The following is a 21,785-nucleotide window of genomic DNA, read 5'->3' on the forward strand; positions in this document are numbered from 1 at the left end:
CATCTTTCGCTTTTAATATATTAAATTTATGTCTCTTATAAATTTAAGTCAGTAAAATTTAGTCCCAACTTAAATTTTTTATCACTTTTTGGGTTAAGATCATTAAGTGACCCACACGGAGTCATTTTTTATGTACAAAAAGGTTCTCTCACTTTTTTTTTTCTTTTTGTATAAAAAATGAATATGAATTTAGTCAGATTCCATTTTTTTTGGGGAAAAAAATGAAATATGGTTTGGATCAGATCCTAATTTTTGAGGGTAAAAAATGAATATAAATCAGGTCATTTCTTTAACTACAAATGGGATTTACTCTTTTTGCCACTAAAAAAAGACCAAGTGTAGGTCATGTGATGAATTCAATGCAAAAAGTGATAAAAAATCTAGGTTAGAACAAAAAATTATTGACTTGATTTTGTAAGGAACATATAGTTATTATTTTAAAAATGAAGAATGAAAAAATTTATTTCACGAAATATGAGGGACGTTTTGAACGATTTTTCCTATGGTATACTCTAAGTTTCTTAGAAGAGCAAAAATTATTAAATTCTTGAAAAAAAAAAGCTGCTTTGTCTATGTTTTGGTTGCCCACTTAACCCCTTCATGATGATTTGTCCAAGTTAATTTATTCACTAAAATGTATTTATTCCATAGTTATTAAACCCAACCCGGGAAGGAACCCGGCGAAGGAGGTGGGTCAACGGGTTACTGGTTTAACCGGTGGGTGAGTGGTTGAACCGGTGGGTCACTACATATATTTAAATATTATATTTCATAATTATTTATATAAGATATATGATATAAATTGTAATAAATAATGCCATAACAAAAGATCATTTAATTTAATTTGTTATAAAATAATTAATTCATATAAGAATCAATCAAATATAAAGTTATTTATTAATATACCAAACTTCAAGTGTAAAATTTTATCTATATTTAGTGTAATTATCTAGCTTATTTATGAATTTTAAGTGTAAAAAATTATTAAAAATAATATTTGTCTTTAAATGAATTATGTAATATGTTATTTTTGGAATCCATTTTATAACTTATAGAGTTTGGAGGGTAATAAATTTTTATTAAAAGATTCCAAATAAATTTGTTTTAGAGAAAAAAAGTTAGAATTGAAAAAACATTTATATATCATAATAAAGCTACTATATCAACATATATGGAAGTAGTTTGGTGGTAAGCAGGCGGTAGTGTTGGGGCAGAGGTCCGAAGTTCGAGTTCCAACAATAGCAATATAATTTTTCCACAAAATCCGGTTAGTGACAAAACCGGCCAAAACCGGCCGGGTTTCCGGTTTAACCTGGTTCGACCGCCGAGTCGTTGACTAAGTCAACGGTCTCTTTGCACAAACTATCTGATTCGAAACCCGGCCCGGTCCAATGACCGGTCCACCGGTTTGACCGGTTCGACCGCCGGGCAGGGCCGGGTTTAATAACTATGATTTATTCTTTGTCCAGTTAAAGTAACGTTATACAAAAGAGGCCGAAATTTATTTTTTCTTTTTTAAGTTTTTGTTCCTTCTGCATTCTCTATTTAAATGTCTTTTCTAACAATTTAACTTGCCATTTGCAATTAAAATTGCAAATGGCAAGGTAACTTGAGTCAATTAGATATTAACCAATTTCAGCTTCATTGTTGCTTTTAATTTGATTTGTGGTTAAGCAAATCTGGATATCATCGTTCAAATACTTACTAAATATATCTGTTATTTTTATTTTATCATGCTGACTTAATTTTGTGATTTTTCATTTTCGTGTTAGTCCAACACAAATTATTAATTTTTTCTAACATTGAACATATTCGTATTTCGTTTTTGTGTTGTGTAATTGGATGTATATTTTACAAAAGTGCACAAAAATAGTTAGATAAGGGGATTATTTTTCCAAATTATACATCGGTGTGAATTTAGTATGAACGGGTTTTAATTTAGTCAATTTGAAAAGTACTATACCATTATTATTCGAGTTTAGGAGCTAAATTGTTATTAATTGTGAGGGCAAGATTAGAATTTTGTTATTGTATGTTTTTCAACACCATTATGAAAAGACAAAAAGTGTGTGTGTGTGTGTGTGTTTATCTATATATATGCATATATATATATATGTTGGTTTAAGGGGTTAAAAATATGGCTACTTATGTGGTTAAAATGTTCTATTCTTGTATTCATAGGTATGAAATTAAACTTAGATAATTTACGAGTAATAATTCAAGTTTATTACTTTTACATAATTATGTTGGACTCGAATTTTTTTTAATTTTAATCATACCTTTAGAAAATATTCAAATAATATGAAAATTCAAAAATATATTTCTTATTATTCCCATACCCTATGTCAAAAATAAAATGATAATAAACTAATAATACTTTTAAAAAAGTGAGAACTTTTAAAAATTTTTTTTAATGAAAAAAGTGAGACTTGAAATGGAAAGAGCCCAACTCCAACAGTATTTCAGATACCCCAGCCCAAGTGAACTCAGCAGCACAACCGAACCCAAACAAGAAACAGAAGAAAGTAAAAGGAGAGACAGGAAAAGAAAGAAGAGAAATTAATAATTTGTGTGAAGAAATCAGGTCGTCGTTTGATTTTCACTCTTCGCAAAAATGAACGGCGGCCCATCTGGTTTCAGTATGTTCTTTGATTCCGTTTCCAGTTTCTTTTTTGTGCTTTCTATTTTGGGTGATGAAGTTTTTGATATTTGACTCGTATATATTTATGAAATCCCAGCTAATGCACCAGTGACGAGAATTTTGGTGATCGCATGTGTCCTTTTCACTATTATATTTGGGATCCAGGGCCGTTCTAATAAGCTTGGATGGTCCTATGAGGTACTGTTCTTTTTTTTTTTTTTTTGGTTAATTTTTTTTTAAAAAAAGTGTTTTTTGTTTGCAGTTGATTGATTGTCTTTCCTGGGTTTCTTTTATATTGTAGTATTACTGTATTTCCAGTCCTGAATTGTGTTAGAATTCTGTAATTCCAATGGAATGAGAAGCATAACTGTTGATTTTTATATAGTTCATTGGCAACTGTTTCTTATCATCAGTATATAAAAATGTGAAAAGGATATAGAGGTTTGGTGGTCAGTAGATAAATTTGTCCTTTCAACTAGCTTAAGTTAATTTTCGCTTGATTGAAGTCTATTGAATTGAGAGGAAGAGAGTTTGCTTAATTGTGTATATATTAGTTTCTGGTCCTGGACTGAAGATTTCCTTCTAGTCAATTTTTGGAATGAAGTTGATTTGAACTAGTTTATGGGTTTTGATTCCCTTGTCCGCCATTTTAGTTCTTGAAATTTGTATCCTGCTGCGAAGATAACATTGAAATGTTACTTTAGGGTGTGTTTTTGTTTTAGCTAATATTGTTGGTTATCTATTCTTGCTTTTTGAAATTTGTATCGAGAATGAGGATTTTAGGACAGTGTATTGGTTAGAGTGATCAGTGGTGGTGATGCTACTTGGAGCGAGTGAAGAGAAGGGCATGACAAGCACTAGCTTTAAGCTTAGCTAGTACTCTGCACTAGCTTTAAGCTTAATTAGTACTCTGTCGGGTTTCAATCATTGTCTGTCGGAAAAAATATTCCTTCAGATCCCATATTAGTGCATCAATTAGCAACCTTCTCACGTGAGAAAATTTTGTACAAGCCTATATGTGGGGTATGCTCGAGAATAGTGTAAAGAAACAGGCTGATGCAACTTGGACTGAGTAAGTTGAAGAATTGCCATGACAAGCTTAAGTTAGCTTACAATTAGCTAAGAAGCTTTAAGCTGTATGTGAAACTTGTCCAGTCCCAACTTTACCTGTATTGGTATTTAAATCAGTTACAGATTTTTAACTGTTGCCATAGCTTTTTTGACGAGAGGAAATTGATGGTGTTTATATTGTGACTTTTTGCTGGTACACTGGAAATATTTCCGTGTCCTGTCCTTTCTTATTTCTACCATTGATGGTGAGATGATTAGTCTTCTGTTGCATTGTGCTGATGTAGTTCTTCTTAGAATTGAAAAATGGTTAGAAAATTAATGGTAGTTGAGTTTTACTTTATTGTGACAACTTCTTTGGAGACAAGAAGTATGCAGTTCGCAAAAGAGCATGAAAAAAGAGGAGAGATGCCAAGTGTGCATGTCTTTTGTGTTATGCTGCCTTTTCCTTTATGGGCATTTTGGGGGATGTCTGGGCTGGGTGTGTGTATTTATGTTGTAAGTATGCTGCAACTGTACTTTGAAAATTTGCTTAAAGAGTGGCAAAATTTTCACTGCATGCATCAACTGTTGAACTGAGTGATTTGTGAAAATATAAAGCTTCTTCAAAACTTGGAAGGCTTATTTTCGGTGGAACATCTGAAGGTGCTTCTAGTTTCCTTTTTTATCTGTAAGTTGGCTAACAGGCCCTCTTAAATATCAGTGAACAGATATCTTATTTGTCAGAATTATGGAGTTTATTGACTTTCATATATTTAATTTGAAGTTGAAGGTTATCTAAATTGAATTTAGTTCTTAAATACGGCATACAATGCAGTGATAAATATTAAAACATGCTTCAGTTGTTATATGTGCTGTATGATGCATTCACTGAAATATGCTTTAGTTGTTTATATATGCTATATGAATCATTACAGTTGCAACTTCATCTCTCTGTCTGTCTCAGACACATTTACATATCCAGAGCATATGGATGAACTGATAATCTGGTGCCAGTATATGCCACAGAGAACAGTAGGTTTTCTACTGATTTGATAGTTTCAGGAGAGTCAAATCCTTATTTTAATGCACAGGAGAGAATAAGTTCTATTATTCTTTGTTACTTTTATAGTTTTCCATGCTAATGCTTTTGTAGTTGGAGGTGTTTGGTCGCTGTTCTGAAATCCGTGAAATTCAGCTAGGTTGTTGACAATCTGTTTTGTCCTTTGGCAGGATATATTCAAAAAATTTCAGATTTGGAAGCTGATACTGTCCATTTTTGCTTTTGCGTCTACACCAGAACTCATCTTTGGAACATATCTGCTTTATTACTTTCGTATATTTGAGAGGCAAATCGGTTCTAATAAGTACTCTGTAAGTGGTGTTCAGAAGAAATTTTTATTCTTTAAGTGGCTGTCTTATGCAACAATTTAATGTTTATTTGACGATGACACAATTTCCATGTTTTCACAATCTTATGTTTTCTGATTTCCTGCTGGTATTTGACTTTAATTGGACGAAAATAACGTTCCAGCATTTGTCCAATAAATATAAGATATGAAAAAAGGCTTACATAATTTCTTTTCTGCAAATTCGATCTACTTGCGGCAACATTATCCATTTGGAACTATTTTCTGTAATGTGCAACTTGAATATTCCTTTGGACAACCTTAGAATCAACTTCTTTTGCTGTATATCATGGAAAAAAAACATTTTTGTTGGCAATGTCATCAAAATAAGAAGGTTGTACCATGTATATTAACTAGCCATATGAAGATCTTACTGCATTTGTCCAATTTGGAAATTTAAGTATTTGCTGATTATAGAGTTCCGATATTTGTCATGTCTGTATTCTAAAGATGGTCTGCATTAGTTTGTGTGCCACTGTACTATCCTTTAAAGAACTGAAACTCTCTTTGTCAACAGCTACAATGTTGATTTTAGCATTCTTTTATATGCAATTGAACACTGGTAAAGTACATCCACTACTTATTGGACACTGAAGAGTTTGTATTCATTAATGACTAAATTGTGGATCATCTCAAATATATCATTGTTTTGCAAACTATGTTCTTTTATTTTTTTTGCTTGCTACACCTGTTAAGTTGATGATTGTTATGTGATATTTTCTGTACCACTCTATTTGTTGTTATAATACTCATATTGATTCATGATTGATTATTCAAACGGCCACTTTATGAATAGTACCGCGTCAATCATGGGAATGGAAAGGGAAGAACAATATGCTCATGTAGTTTGATATGCGTTACTTTGCAGGTGTTTATCTTGTTCTCTACAATCGTCTCTTTACTGCTTGAGGTCATTGCAATGAAAATTGTTAAAGGTATGGTAAATTGATGTTTATCTATATGCAACCTTCTAGCTTCACACCAGCAAAAGTAGAAAAGTATTTCAAACAAGCAAGTTTCTTTTGCTGTTCCCTTCTTCTTGATGTACTGTAATATACCTTCTCTTTTGCTAGTGTTTGACTGCCTTCCTGAAAGCATTTCCTCTGCACATAGAGAGATTTTTTCAGTCATTGAGCGGGCATCTTGTGATTGATGTGAATTAGATTAATAATGCTACAGATTCTCATTGCTGTTACTGTCAATATGTTATCTGCATGAATACAATTTTAAACGACATTTTCACCTCTTTTTACCTGGTTTTAGCTGTTTGTTTACTGTGTACATATCTCATTAGCTGTTTTTCATAAGTTGAGAGTTTTCTGTATTCTTGTCTAGCTCTTGAATCCAACTCAAGTTATAAATGGATTTTTTTAGAGATTGATCTTTCATTCAACTTGAATCCTTTCATGATGATATTGCTTCAGAACTAAGATGGAACATAGTCTAAGGGGAATTCAAACCATGTAAAAATCACACTACTTCTGTTGGCTCACAATGATGCCAAAGATGAACAGCCAGAACTGGTGAAAGACACGAGAAACAGGGCAAAAGTTGTTATGGAATAGCCGTAAGTGGCTTTTGGATCTCTGGAGGAAGAAATTCTTCTTAGTTTCAGATTTTCTTTTAAGATCTGATGGAATAGGAAAGGGCCGAGAGGTTGGAAGATTGGGCTAAGGGATAAGATTTGGAAGACTGTTAGAAGAAGAGGGTATCTGGTTTACTATGGAGAGCAATAAGGAGATGTGTGGTACTTAGCAAACCAACTTTTTATGCCGTGAGTTTTGTCCACAGTGACAGAAAACCAGGTTCTAACTGTTCAGTTCTCTGTTACCAGGCCTGGATGCTTTGACCAGTTTGACCATTTGTTTGGCTTCTAAATGAAACTGAACCAGACTGATAGCCACTTGTTCCTGGATAATGGACGCAGCCTGGACGGTTGTAACTTGTCTTCAGTTTGAGAACATTCCTTCAGTTAAATGGTATTCGTAGTTATTCAGATTCAGGAACGAAGTCCGCACTGAGAAACCCTCTGTAAGGAGCTTGCAGCCTATTTAAATTTGACACTACATGTTAGGGTACCAGTGTCGCTATTATGTGGACTCGGCACTTTATGCAGTTGCACTTGTTGTGACTTGAGAGATGCATAGATGACACTGTGCAATTTTTACCTGATCTGGTCAAACAAGATCAGGCATTGACTTGTGACTTTTAGGGAAACTTCAACTTAAATTGAGAGTCATCTTTCTGGGAATTCTTGTCCATGATTTAGTTAAACATTAGAGAAAGGTAAAGGATGGAAAAGAGGTGAAGATATTCTACTGGAACTCATACGCACTGATTGATGAGTGACTTGTGAATGACTATAACAATCAGGAGAGTGGGGAGTTTCAACAAGGCAAACAGTCTGAGATGAATATACATTGGGCTTGTGGGTCACATGAGATTAGGTAAGGATGGCATTGTGAGGTTAATTTTCCATAACAAATGTGTTACTGGTTCTGAAATATAGACATTTTGTTTAGGCTACTGAATTTGTTTCTGAACTAACAACCTTCATTGAGAAAACAAATGAAGTTCATGAACATGTCCAAGTACATGTGTGCTGCTTATACTAAGCACATGGTTTTGCTTTAAGTTGGACGGATTTGGGTATGATTACTGGGTGTGGTTTTCTTTAAGCTAGACAGACTTGGGTATGATTATTGGGAGTGTCAACACCAGTCGATTTGTGTACTTTCTGAAGATAAGGACATGGGGGCACTGCCAAAGACTCAGATATCAGTGTTTCAATAAGCTATGTAATAAAGTTCGTTAGTATTTTGTAAATAATTTATTTAGATATCCTCGTACAATTAATGATGTTTTCCTAGCAAAATACCTGGTTGAATGCTTTTCAAATGAAGACCGCATCATTAGGTTTCCTATACATTCAGGAGCCAAACTACTTCATTTTATTGTGACTGTCCGGAAAGAAACCTAAATAGTGACTCATATGGGTTCAGAATTTATGAGAGTTATTTTCTGTGCTTTATAAATCAGTGGTCATTTTTTAATAGATCATAGATGGTAACATTCCTTGTCCAATCTCATGTGACCTATACAGCTTATGTCTTAGACAATAGGAGTCTCCGATATTTTGTCAGCTTGGAGCGTTCCACATTTCTCAGCATTATCAACTTACAACAACTGGCACCATTCTTCTCTTCTTGATCGCTTGACTTTCTTGGTTTTTTCGGCTATATCAAGAAAATTTTGTTAGAAGAAAACAGCTCTCGTCTAAGTTAGAGTCAAAAGTCATCAGAGCCAATCATCTTAAACTGCATCCAGGTATCAATTCCAAACCAGTTCAGTGTGGTGTTGTATCGACTCTGGTACCTTGAGTTATGGTGCTGAGTCTGGGTAACAGAAGCATTTCTTGTCAAGCCCATGAGCTGCTCATCTGGCACATGACTGCCGGCATATGATAGCACTGCCTTGAAAATAGTCGAGCAGAAAAGGGCCTACCTAGTAAGTTGAGGAACATGTATTATGGTACAAATATCACAGAGAGATGTAAGATGTTGTTTAGTAGAAGATATGCATCGGCTTTTTGTGATATCATAACTAATTGATGTAAAAATACTGAAATGGCTGAATGTTTAAATCTTAGCTGGCAATCTTTTTACCTGATTTTGTGCATCTACAATAAGCAAATTTGCTTTCTAGTCATCAAGAGAACTGTAGAACCATCCTACAGTCCATAAATTCTCTTCTTGAGTGACATGATGTGTTGCATTTTGTATAACTCATAGATAATCAACCTGACAATGCAAAAGTACAGAAATACTTGGCTCAATAATTATATCATCTAAAAATGGCTTGAGACAGCTATAGAAAGATTCAGCAATTGTTTCCTTTGATTGAAAGTGGATGGAGCATAATGCTGCCATTTCATATATTCTAATCAGTGGATTTTGTTACTCTGAGGGTGCTGATTTAAGATAATCCGTGATGACGTGTGTTACCTTGTCTGTGTTATATTGTCTTGCTGGGTCAGAAGGCCTCAATATTTATAGCAAAGAATACTAAGTTGAATGGTTGAGTTGAAAAAGAGTCTTGGCTTGGGGTTTGATCAACATGTGGTAGATGCTTCTTGTAAATATTCTTGTGCCACTCCATTTGGGTTATTCTTTTATCTTTGAGACAGATGGAAAGGACTCAATTATCTTAGCTTTACTTGTGCAGATTCTTCCTTGAAGGCTCTCACATCGGGTCCCTATGGTCTTATATTTGCTTCCTTTGTTCCTTTCTATCTTGACATACCTGTCTCGACTCGTTACCGTGTATTTAGCCTTCACTTCTCCGACAAGACATTTATATATGTAGCTGGTCTTCAGGTACTCGTGTGGATGTGCTATTGCTCTTTCCGAAACATTTACTGTTCTTTCATACTCACTCATTTTGGGTTTGCAATCTTTATCCTAACTGATGTGTATTTTCCGTCTCTCAGCTTCTTTTCTCATCATGGAAAAGATCTCTGTTGCCGGGGATCTGTGGCATTCTTGCTGGTTCCTTGTATCGTTTGAATATTCTCCGCATACGCAGTATGAAGGTTGCATTGCATTCTCCATAAAGTCTTTTTCTTGTTTCTGAATCTGCTAGTTTTACCTGAGTGGGTGAAATGCTCTGGTTTATCGTCTATTGTTAAATTGCTTAGTCTGATTGCAATTAGCCTATTCATAACACATGGTGTCTTCTTTTACTTATTGCTCAAGGGGGTGATGATTGCATCTGGAAGGGGCAACAAGAAAGAAGTAAGAAAAATAATAGGATATGTGTCTAAAGTTCACGTTCTTATGTCAGTAAAACACGTATTTCTTTTATAGAGAATAAAATCCTATCCTTCTTAGCTCAAGGGGATGATGATTGTATCTAGAAGGGGCAACCAGAAAAAAATAAGAAAAATAATAGGATATGTGTCTAAAGTTGAATATTTACTTGCTTGACTTCTGAGTCCGTGTTCTTATGTCGGTAATACACGTATTTCTTTTATAGAGAATAAAATCCTATCCTTCTTAGCTCTGCGGACATTGCCCATGGTTTGTTTATTTGTTCGATTGCATAGAAGTAATTTAAATGATTTCATAATTTTATGCTACTACACATACTTTGGTGGTTCTTTATTAGTCCCAGCTATTGATAATATGCTTGTTGGATCCATAACTAGGGCATTTCAGAAGAGTAGAAAAATTCTGCAGGAAATGTTAGTTTTAGTATTCTTGAATTCTCAAATCAGAAAACATCAATACATGTTTCCAACTAAGCTTATTGGGTGCCTGTCTATTCCTATTATTATTGTATCATGAGGTTGATCTTGCGGCAGGAATTCCCAGTTTTCTTTGTTGGGTAATACATAATAAGCTTTTTATTGCTAGAGCTCTATCCCACACACACAGACTCATGTTGTAAGCTACACATCTGAGGTGGTTGTTGCTTGACCTCTATCCTCATATGCGCTTTTATTTAAAGCTCTATGCACGATGACCCATCTATTTGCTTTTAAAGCTCTATCCACATATTTATTTAAAGCTCTATCCACACATTTGCTTTTACCCATCTGTGTTTCTTTTACCCCTCAGTTTCCAGAATTTATCGCTTCCTTCTTCTCTCGACTTTCATGGCCATCTTCGGGGAATATACCACCTGCTGCACCAGCTAGGAATACTGTGGGAAGTATGCCGTCCTATGCAGGTCGCCAAGTGGAGGCAAGTAATTTTAATTATTTTCATCACTGATGCCTGCTGCACTGTTTTTGTTTTTCATGATTAATTCCTGAATGAGGTCAAGCTATTGGTATAAACATACATTTCTATTTTGTACATCTAATTGCTTTTTCCTGGTTACAAACTCCTCAAGTTTCTTATGTTTCTTTTCTTAGTTTTATCCCTTTCTAATCTACTGAAACGGGCACCTTCTTCTGCCACTCTCTTTGTTATATCAATCCTTTCTCAATCCCCGTTTTCATCTTGTGACTAGGATCTTCCTAGTGGTGATATATCTATTTGACTATTAATTGTTTATTAGATAATTTTTTATTTCTATTTTTTATGTTTAATTTTTAAGTGAATGCAAGTGGTACTTTGAGAAACTATCTTCTTGGTTGCGTACCAGGCAAATAATCTTACTAAAATAAGCATACTTCAGCTAAAGACCCTTGTGGGTATATGATGTGTCATCTTCTTTCATGACTCCCAAAATTTCAAATTATTGCTTTAGCTCTGGAGATGATTGGTGGAGCTTTTGTTTTCTGTTCCAAAAATGCATTTTTTTAAACACATTCTATGCCATCATAAATGAATTATTTTGTAAATTGCTCATTTGCAATCTGCAACTTGACAGAGATTCTTTCTGTGGAGTTATAAGTGTATTTGTTTTAGACATCTAATGTATGATTTTAAAGAACTAAATTGACTGTATGTTCACAATTGTGCCTTCCCAGATAAGAGTTGCATTACATGTGTTGTTCCTAAAAGATTAGTTTGATATCTTTGAACATGATACTACTGTCTTTTCCCAAAAGTGCCATCCATTTAATCTCAACGAATTGCCAAATGACAATAGTTGTGAACAATGCTAAATGGCAATATCAAGGCATATGAAGTAATGATATTTCATTGTCATGTCCCAAGCTAGCTTTTTCTTTTCTTTATTTTTTTTTGGGGGGGGGGGAGGGGGAACGAGTTATTTGGAGGCTCAGGTTACCATACAAGTCAAGTACTTTGATTATTATTGAACCGATGATTTACTTGTCACAGAAAATAAGTGATTTTTCCACTGACCAGGGCCTTAACTCTTTCAATGAAATAAAATGTGCAATCTTGTTAGAAATTTTTTGCCTTTTCAAAAGCTTCTTGCCAGTAATTACCTTTGAGTACTCCTTAGATATTTTGGTTGTGTTTCATTTCTTTCTTTATGTGTTTTGTGATTTGTCTGGTTAACATTTTGTACCCCTTGAATAAACTGTTATTTTCTTGTTTGGTTTTAGGGAAACAATCCTGCTCCTGTCCGTTCCACCGTGGACCCCCCAGAGGATTCTATTTCTACCCTTGTTTCAATGGGTTTTGACAGAAACTCTGCCAGGCAAGCTCTCATCCGCGCTAGAAATGATGTTAATGCAGCTACCAACATCCTTCTTGAGTCGCAAGCGCGCTGAGAATGGCAGATTTCCAGCATTCAAGAAATGCAAGCTGGATCTTGATTCAAAGGCTAAATTGCGACAAATGCAAGAGGCAGTCAGCCTGCAAAATAGCAACCATTTTGTGACTCAATGGTATTGCAAATTCCCATAATCCGACCCTTCTTGATTTTCTTTGGGGATTTGATTTGCCTCCATAGGTTGTCATATTACTGCTTAGTTTGAGGGCAACTATCTCTGGTCACTTTAAGGTGGAAACTCTAGGATTGTCTAAACATGAATGTGTAGAAAATTCTTGTAGGCAAGCTGTTAATATAGTGTTTTACATCTTCAGGTGTCTGCAAATATATGACCTTTCTGATGAAGCTAATTTTACCATCTGAATGAACATCATTGCTACTGAGACATCTGTGACTACTTTTACTACATCCAAATGTTTACTTTCGACAATCTGTTTAGTGTTTGAGTTCCTGATAAACATAAGTAGATGTTGCGTCTAGGCACTTTATCTAACTAGATAAAGAATTGGACCAATTTGATGGATGGACATTTGTCATTAGTTCATCAATGCCCAGCCTTGATTAGGGTTTGTATTGTTTTCTTTACCTGTATTCATGTTTTAAATGAATTCGCAAGTAATTTATTTGTTGTGGGAGGTTGGCAATTGATGATCTTTAGCATATCCACCGCTCGATCAGGATTTTGTTACACCATTCCTTAAAATTTTCTGCATGTTACCCCATTCCAAAATTTTCTGCATATCATATTTGCGTTTGGTTACTATCATCAACTACGCATTGACACTAGACGAACTAGGCAATCGGAATCGTAAAGCATTCAAAGAATCATCTTTGGGAGCAGTTCAAGATTCTACTTGTCACAAAGTCCAGTATCGCGCATTGGAAAGCCATATAGGTAGCAGCAATGCATTTGCCCCTAAGCTTCATTCGCATTTTTCAAGTGGATTTGACTCTTGTTCTATTTGATTCTCAATAAAGTCCTTGCACAATTTTATGATGCTTCGTCCATGTTTCAAGATGGTCTGAATGGGCAAGACAGTAAGATCGGAAACTGTTAGTAACAGAGTGCTCAACATATTCAGGTATCTGCTAAAGTTTTGAACCTTTTCAGGGAACTGAGCATGCATACATTAGTATAATAACAAGTCTGCTGGAAATTCTTCTAGTACTCAAATTCCTGAATCTACATATGTTGCTGAATTCGCATTTTTGCGCTCTCAGAAAATCTACTAGTCATATCTGACCAGATGAGGAGGGAATTTGAGAGAGTTCTCATTGCATGATCTTAACGAAGAACACTTTACATTGCTTATTAAAGAGTGATTATGTTGTGCTCTCTCCATTTTCGAAGATGACGCCAAGCAACGAGCTCTGAAAACATTAGAAGAAAGCGCCCTTCGCCACTGATTTTTTTTTTTAAATTGTTTTCTGGAGGACAAATGTAACAGAACAAATAGCAGAAAGGCTGTACAAGTGAAAAATTGATACCAATATTTACCTGATGTATTATAAGGCAATAGGCATCAGAATGCAAGAATATTTATCAAGCCTGAGCAATAGAATGACCATTTATGCTGCTGGAAAAAACTTTATGCTGGACTGATTTTCAGCCATTTTGTAGTTCTTCAACTTACAATAATTGGACAAAACTGTTCAAGGACTCACTCATCCTACACAGACAACCATCACAGCAACCCTGGTACACAAGCAAAGGCTGCAAGGCCACAATCATCTGTCATGTTATTCTTAACATTACATGATCAAGCAACTCAAGACTGGTCCTCTAGGTGGAGTTACAAAAGTCTTCTTAAACTCACCAAGAGGTTTAAAGTTTGCAATAACTGTTCTGCATGTACTTCCTGAAGGAATGTATACCTCTTTCACTAGAACTATCTCAAAATACCTTATCGTAAGTATCATTCGAAATACATCAAGCATGTGACAACCTATAAATGCCCATTGTCTTCTTCCCGGAGAAAAACTAGACAGAGCTTATGTCCACTCGACTTTTATGAATTTGGAAGGCTGGTGTAATCCAGCTCCCACAACTGCACTGGATACCCGACCAATTGAAGTAACCTAGGCGTGCCTCGCATTTGGCACATAACAGCTTGCCCTCAAGTGCACCTCCTTCAACTAAAAACAAGGGAAAATATGGAGGTTCATCACTCAACAGATTAAAAAACACACATTCAGACAATATGCCAGATGACACCCTATGGATGAGTTTCATTCAACTAAAATCTCAAGTACAAAAAGAGGGCCGATTTATGCATCATTATTTTTGTCATGGATAAATGCTCTTCTGGAGAAAAAGATGCAGGATTAAAGACAATACGCAACATTTTTTAAGATAACTATATATTCTGATTTCTCATACAGCCTACTAATGCCTCAAACCAGCCAGTAAAGGTGCAGTTGCAACAGTGCAAACAAACCACATCAGAATAACATGATCAAGGCGACACAAGGTCTCATAAATCCCAGGAAAAATGAGGTACTGCAGTGTTTCATACCTATTGTCATCCAGCCTAGAGGCTCAACAAAGATAGATGAACACTCATTATCTTCAGGCTTGTTGAAAGGGTTGCCACTTCTCCTCTTGTTCCACTCAAAGGATGTTTCACCCTCTCCTGGAAGATGATTGACAACATTCTCTTGCAGGGCAACAACTCTGCGACATTTCTTACAGCGGTATAAGGGAGAACGAATTGCATCTATTTTAGCTTTAGTTTCAACCTCAGAAGAGATTTTTGCTGCTGATAAATCAGGATCGGTCCCAAATTTTGAACTGTCTATTCTTTCTCCACGGTTGTAAGAATCACCTATCACAATTCCTTAACTGATGTTAGGAAAAGGAAAGCAACAACTCAACCTTTCTGCTACTCCAAAGGTAAAAGTGAACAGACGGAGGATTTGTCAGTCAAAAAATTGTAATGAGGTAAATCTATGCTATTTGAGAAGTAAATCATATGGATGGGGAACACAAGGTCAACTATGTACCTAATTCATGGCTAAACAAAATAAAACCAGATCACATTGCATACTATCTAGATTCAGTCAATTAAGACCTGCAGTAGTATAAGAAGGACCAATAAGGAAATGCTTAACCTAAAATTCCCTTAAACTGATAACCATTGCAAATTAGCCAACTCCCACAGTAATCTTGACCAGAATTAGCAAGAAAAGATTAATGTTTGCTAAGCCAATACATATTTAGTTACTTTCCAAACAGGCACAAGGCTACGTTAGCTTTATGAAACAAATCAGCAGTCTAGGATGAATTTAACAAGATTTAAGGCCTTAATACTGCAGGAAAAAAATTGGCATGTATCAACTTTGTCTTGGAAAAAAAATAAGATTAATAGTAATTTTTAATGCACCTCGCAACAAAGAAAATTTTTTATAGATACGCTATGAAAAATATGCCACAATTCTTAACAGAAAATGGAAACAGGCAGTAACTTAGTGCACCATTGGCAAGGTTACTAATAGACCATTTGGACTGTTAAAGTATACTAAGCAACTACTGTTCCAAACTGAAGTAACATATGGTGTGAACAATGCATCTGCAATAAAATCACAAGTAGATTCGTGAAGGGGAGAGAGGGACAGATTAGCATAAAACAAATCTTAAAATTGTAAATCATAATGATGTGACACATAAGAAATCCTAGTATTACAAGTTATTAGTATGAAAACAGATCATCAACAAAAAGTGTAGAAAACAGTTCGTTGCAAAAACATATGAAATGAACTTACTGAAATCATTAGGCACAAGTTGTGGATGCCATTTTTCACATACAAGTTATGCAATTTTTTCTCAAACAACCAACCAAGGTGTAACAATGTTTGATAACTTGAAACACACAGATCCAGTACACAATCTATAACTCCAATAATGGAAAATGAGTAACAGGTAACATGCTAGACATCAACACAAAAAAACTAATAGCAAATCATGCAGTTCAAGAACCAAGAAACATAATAGGATATCAATGGAATACTCTACCTAGTACTTTCAAGCGGAAACGCTTGTATATGGGGCTAGCGTAATCAACTCTGAAACCCATTTCTTCAAACATTTTGAGCTGCAAAATAAAGGACACAAAGCTTGTTTAGACCACTAATATTACAGTGGAAACCAACATACAGACAACTTTAGGGCATTATATCAACCTGATCCAGGAAGCCATCATTTGGACAAACAAATTCGCAGCTTTGCCTTAGCGATTCAAGCGCATCTACAGAAATGCAAACCCATCTAAGAAGAAAGAATGAATTAAAAAAAAAAAGAAAATAAAAGAAAAGAAAGGTAGAACACATCAAAAATGGAAAGAACACTATCATTGTTCCTTGTTCCAAATTAACAAAAGGTCAAGAAAGATAAGCACAGAAATCAAAACAGATCCGCATGCACACTTGAGAAAAACAACAAAGCCAAACAAAAGTGAGATTGTTCAAACCTTCTTGGGATAGCTGTTCAGTCCTCATCAGATATGCAGTAATAATAGCTGCACTGCAACCAAAACAGTCAAAGGAGTGTGTAAAACCTTGGCAATGACCAAGCATAGAAGTAAAATGTACCACATTCTTGATAAATTCTTGCTCACAAATAGACAATGAAAAACATAGAAACAGGAAAACAAAGAGTTCCATGGTTTGATAACATACTAAATTAAGAACCAAATTTACAAGGTCAACTCGTTAAAAGTCCAAGTCCATGATTTCTGCATGAGAAACCATGGTCTATCCATCCAGTGCATGTGACCTGACGAAATTAAAATGCCTTTATCTAAATTGAACAGAAATTACAAACACAGTGACATGAAAGCCAGGCTGCTGTTATTCCACGCAACAGCAATCTCTACATAAGAACATTTTAGATCATGTTGAGTAAAATGGATTAGCTACTTCAAAGTAGCAACAGCAATCTCTACATAAGGTGGCTTGACGTCCGCCATTTGGCCTTTAGATCCATAGGGTGATTCATCTACTAAAAAAATGGCTTTTTGTAATTCTGGACATATTGGAGAAGGTTACTCCACAGATTTCACAGTTGATTAAAATCCAAGCAAATGAAAGACAATAACATCAACCAGGAAATAATCAAAGGAGCAACATCCTTCAAAGCATGAATCCACCGTGCTAAATATGAGATTTTCATAAAGGTATTAGCTCATTTAATACAAATGTGAGTCGCATTTAGGATCCTGTCAAAAACTCGGAGAAAAATAAGGCATTAACAACATAGACATTAATTTCTGGAAGAGGAATATCCATAGACATTATCATATGTAATAAATGCGTTTTGAAAGAAGGGCTTTGAAGTTGACAAGCTTTGTCATTGGTGATAACATTAAAGAAGAATTCAGTACATAATTGGACATATTGACTACAGATTCCTAAAATGGACTTCCATTATTATAGAATACAAGATAAACGATATTTCTAAGGGACTGTTGTTTGTCAAAAATTGTCATGCCTACTATGTAATTACGAAACTGTGGGTTCATATGCAACAACCAACAAAACTGTGACACCCCAAGACACAGAATAACCGACATCAGTTCAATGAACACTCGTTATTCTACCAGCAAAAGGAATTTGAAAAGTACCTCAGCTATAAAGTGGGAACAAGCAAACTTCAAAAGTAGAAAGAATCGGCAAATGAGAATTACCTTCTTGATACACCAGCAAAGCAGTGAACCAATACAGACCCTTCTTTTCTACTTCGGTCAATAAAATCTAAACAAACATCCAAGTAATCCAATAGATCCTCACTCTCTGTATCTTTGAATGGTACAGCCATCCTTACAAACTTCAAATCCTTCCCTGCTTTCTCTAAGGAATACAGCACCTTTTCTGGTGCCAGAGAACTCTTGGACCCATCACCTGAATCATCCTCTGTTCCTGAACCCCCAACATACACCTTACGAATCTCTTCTGTAGGGATCAGGATCTCCCTTCGCCATTCTGAGAAAAATGAAATTGATGCGGAGCTGAGAACTGATAATATATGTGTAATTTCACCAATATCATGCTGGAGAACATCTGCAGCATCCCCAATATTGCCAATAAACAGATTCTCCCGCACCAGGTATGGCATATCACACAAATGATATTGCTGCTTCTAGAAACTCAAATCTTATGTGCCTGTTATAGTAAAAGATTAATCTTTCTTAAAAAATATAAGCCAGACTTGACATTTCATCAGTGCCTCATTTGGAGGTGTAAAATCAATTCAACAACTGTAAATTGCATATTTGCTTTGATCAAATTGAAGGAAAGTACCTCCTCCCTCCCTCCTCCCCTCCTCCCCCCCCCCCCCAAAAAAATAAAAAACAAAAAAAAAAGATCATTATCATCAGATTAGATAACTAGCAAAATAACTAAAGTACATGACGAATTAACTTTTTACCAAAAAGAGTAACTTTACACATACCATTATGATTCGGGAAATGATGCACTCTCATTTGCTTGATCTGGTTATGTTATAAAAATAATTATGGAAGCAGAGTTTAATAAATTAAACACAACAATCAACCACCATGAATTTCACTTGTGAGAAATGTGCCCAAGCCTACTTTTCAATTGTACAACATTTTCTCTATATGCATACTAACCGGTCTATATACGACAAACCCATATATCCATTATGTCCCTTTCCTTTGACGAACTATGTAGCAAGAACATGACAACTAAGTTTATATATGCATACTAACAGGTCTATATACGACAAACCCATATATCCATTATGTCCCTTTCCTTTGACGAACTATGTAGCAAGAACAAGACAACTAATGCAAATGAGACAGCATCTATAGCAGTAACAACACTAAGTTTAGTTCACTTTCGAATTGAGTTCATTCTTTCAATCAATAAACCACAGGTTACACCAATAAAACACGAGTTCCTCCATGCATTGGGTAAAAGTTTCATTTCACGAGCGGATCCACATGTTGAACACCTAGTCATTTCACAAGATTCTATTATACACATGGTGTGAATCTAAAGCTACTTGTGTAAAAAATTTACTACTACCCTGATAGTGTATATAAAATCAAATCATGCAACACAGATATATGTCTTCTCCTTTTCCAATCTTTTCATTAGTCTACCTTCAAAGACACAAATTCCAGACACATACAACATTAAACAGACATGTCAATGTGCATATCACCCCACAAAATTCACTAACAAAAAGAAAGAACAAAAAAAAAAAAACACCAAAGCCTCAGTTTTTCTCCTTTTTGCCCACGAAAAAGAGAAATGAAGCAAAACCAAATAAAAGTTGTATCAAATCTAAAAATATCCAAAACATGTCATCCAAAAATAAGAATTACGCATACCTGGTAACAACCCTTCACCCAGAATTTTGTTTTCCTTTCTTTTCTCAACTGTTTTCTAAACCTATTTATTGTATACAAAGTAAAAGATGAGAAAAAAAAAATGAAACTCAAGTACACAATCTTTGATTTCAATAAAGAACACACGTAGGAGGGAAGGTTATAGGCATTTATCCTTGAATCTGTACCTGAAGAAGTTAAGGGGACTTACCGGTGGAAGTATATTCCGGCGAGTGAAGTCAGATTACCAGCGAAGGGTAAAGCAAAAAGTTCTTGGTATCACTACTAAATCCCGTGTCTGTCCTTAGGGAATGCGCTCTTTCGTTCTTTAATTTCCGTCTCATTTTCATAGATTTTTTATTTTTTTTTGATTGGGAGTTTCACACGTGTGACGGGGGCTGTGCAGAATCTTTGGCACGTGTAGAACTCATTGAAGCAAATTGAGAATTATTTCACCTCTCTGATTGGCAGACGTCAAGTTGGCTTGCATGTTTGTCCCGTGCAAGTTTCATTTTCATGCTTGGAGAACTTGACGTAACAAAATATAGACACTCGTAGCTTACTAATGCCGTGAATAAACTCGAAAGCCTAAAAGCTCGACGAAGCTTGGTTCGCCGAGGCTCGAACTCCACTCGTGAGTTAGGGCATATATGTTATTTTACACTATATAATAATAGAATTAAGAGTTAGATTATTCTTTGACCTTCATTCAAAATCATTTCTTATTTTCCTTCCAAATCTCAACTCTCAGTTGCACCCTGTAGTTCGCACCACCAGTTCACCACTCAACAACTAACCATCTTTTCACTAGTTACCTCCCGTCATCTCTTCAATCTTCTCCGGTCACCTCTTCACTTTCACAATTATCAATTTTTCTCTACCAAAAATCACCGCAAGCTTCTCCATTTTCACACCCAACCACTACCATGCAAACCACTATGACTGTTGCGAGTTTCTCCATTTTTCACAGTCAAGACTAGTGGACCAGCTATCATTCAACCTAGCTATAGGCTGTAGCAGCCACCGACCAATCAAATTTGGTTGGTTTCGCTAAACCACCTTGATTTCTGGTAAGTAGGACTTACTTTCAAGTCCTATTATTTTATTTTTTTTTTCTTGTTGAATGTTGACTAATACTTGTATCATAGAAGATTGCTCATTGCTATTGTTTTGCTTGTTTCTTTTTGTTACAACTTAGAAGGGGATACCTGATGCTACAGTTGTTCTTTGAGTTGTGATGCAGTGGAATTCTTGTGTGAGAATAAAAAAAATGAAAGTAATTCAAGGTGTATTTATTTTGGAAAGTTAGGTGATCCCTCTTTTCATAGTATACATAACGAAAATTTCACAACTTGATAGGATTCTGAATAAATCATTAGTGCTGGGATATGCATGTTTCTTGGTTAGAAATTGGGAGGATCTCACTTCACGATGTTGTTCTAGACTTCTAGTCCTTGTTCCTACCTTTTTCACTTAGTTCTTTTTTCTATACATGATGGAATATATCATGTTTATTAGACTAAACTGACAAAGACTTGCATCTTGATTGTTCACTACTAGATTAACGTATCACTGTAAATAAAATACTAAATACTGAGTTCAGATTGTTTGTGTTTGTCTATTAAGCTTTTGTATTACACTAGACAGCAATGACTGAGCTCAAATACTAAATACTTTTTTTGTGCTTGTTAATACATAGCTGTTTTTTCTTTCTTTTTTGGATCATGCTTTTCTTGCCTTTGGGCTGTAACGGTTATACACTAAAGTAAGTTCCCTGCTATATGTTGAATGGAGGATCTCATTCCACTGCTCGATCTAGACTTGAGCTAAAATACTCGAGTTCGAGCTCGTTGAACTTTTAAAGTTAGTTCAGGCCCAAACTCTATTCAATTTTACCTTATTCAAGTTCGAACTTGAACGAATTCAGTTTATTGGAGTTTGATCAAATTCAAGTGATATAAAATAATATTTACATAATACCAAACAAGAGATAAGATAGACATTTCATAACAATATTTATAAAATAGTTTTTTTGAAATTCAATTGAACTCGGTTAAGCTAGCTTGATAAACTTGTTAATATGTTTGAGTTATTCGAACTTGACTCGAGTTTGAGTTTTGATAAGATAAACTCGCGACTAACTCT

The 21,785-nt window shown here is 35.2% G+C and overlaps 2 protein-coding genes across 7 annotated transcripts; one reads left to right on the forward strand and one right to left on the reverse strand.

Annotated features, from left to right (window-relative positions):
• The first annotated feature begins 2,465 nt into the window (after positions 1-2,465).
• LOC113774127 (rhomboid-like protein 20) lies at positions 2,466-12,697 on the forward strand. 2 transcript variants are annotated; one of them, XM_027318696.1, is made up of 8 exons: positions 2,466-2,639; positions 2,739-2,839; positions 4,922-5,062; positions 5,966-6,032; positions 9,322-9,473; positions 9,587-9,688; positions 10,716-10,841; positions 12,122-12,697. In XM_027318696.1, the coding sequence occupies exons 1-8, from the start codon at positions 2,615-2,617 to the stop codon at positions 12,287-12,289; spliced, it is 882 nt and encodes a 293-aa protein (XP_027174497.1). In that variant the 5' UTR covers positions 2,466-2,614; the 3' UTR covers positions 12,290-12,697. The 2 variants fall into 2 exon arrangements, with proteins under 2 accessions (XP_027174497.1, XP_027174498.1); XM_027318697.1 differs by lacking the exon at positions 2,466-2,639 and adding an exon at positions 4,656-4,723 and having other exon boundaries at positions 2,762-2,839.
• Positions 12,698-13,828: 1,131 nt separating this feature from the next.
• Positions 13,829-19,951, reverse strand: LOC113774126 (dual specificity protein phosphatase 12-like). 5 transcript variants are annotated; one of them, XM_027318692.1, is made up of 9 exons: positions 19,852-19,951; positions 19,644-19,704; positions 18,737-18,776; positions 17,973-18,447; positions 16,758-16,810; positions 16,471-16,535; positions 16,304-16,382; positions 14,808-15,128; positions 13,829-14,427 (listed from the first exon to the last, which is right to left on the reverse strand). In XM_027318692.1, the coding sequence occupies exons 4-9, from the start codon at positions 18,398-18,400 to the stop codon at positions 14,273-14,275; spliced, it is 1,101 nt and encodes a 366-aa protein (XP_027174493.1). In that variant the 5' UTR covers positions 18,401-18,447; positions 18,737-18,776; positions 19,644-19,704; positions 19,852-19,951; the 3' UTR covers positions 13,829-14,272. The 5 variants fall into 5 exon arrangements, with proteins under 5 accessions (XP_027174493.1, XP_027174496.1, XP_027174491.1 ...); XM_027318695.1 differs by lacking the exon at positions 18,737-18,776 and having other exon boundaries at positions 14,808-15,116; XM_027318690.1 differs by lacking the exon at positions 18,737-18,776.
• Between the last annotated feature and the right edge of the window lie 1,834 nt (positions 19,952-21,785).

This window comes from Coffea eugenioides, chromosome 6 (genome assembly GCF_003713205.1).
Source record: "Coffea eugenioides isolate CCC68of chromosome 6, Ceug_1.0, whole genome shotgun sequence".
Taxonomy (NCBI): Eukaryota; Viridiplantae; Streptophyta; class Magnoliopsida; order Gentianales; family Rubiaceae; genus Coffea; species Coffea eugenioides.

Excerpts from the sequence above, each read along its gene's own strand:
- LOC113774127 (XM_027318696.1), top strand. The coding sequence starts at position 2,615 with ATGAACGGCGGCCCATCTGGTTTCA. Across the intron at positions 2,640-2,738 it reads CGGCGGCCCATCTGGTTTCA|CTAATGCACCAGTGACGAGA; the intron begins GTATGTTCTTTG and ends ATGAAATCCCAG. Across the intron at positions 10,842-12,121 it reads ATGCAGGTCGCCAAGTGGAG|GGAAACAATCCTGCTCCTGT; the intron begins GCAAGTAATTTT and ends GTTTGGTTTTAG.
- LOC113774126 (XM_027318694.1), bottom strand. The coding sequence starts at position 18,400 with ATGCCATACCTGGTGCGGGAGAATCTGTTTATTGGCAATATTGGGGAT. Across the intron at positions 16,811-17,972 it reads TTTGCTGGTGTATCAAGAAG|TGCAGCTATTATTACTGCAT; the intron begins GTAATTCTCATT and ends TTTTGGTTGCAG. Across the intron at positions 15,129-16,303 it reads TTTCCGCTTGAAAGTACTAG|GAATTGTGATAGGTGATTCT; the intron begins GTAGAGTATTCC and ends ACATCAGTTAAG.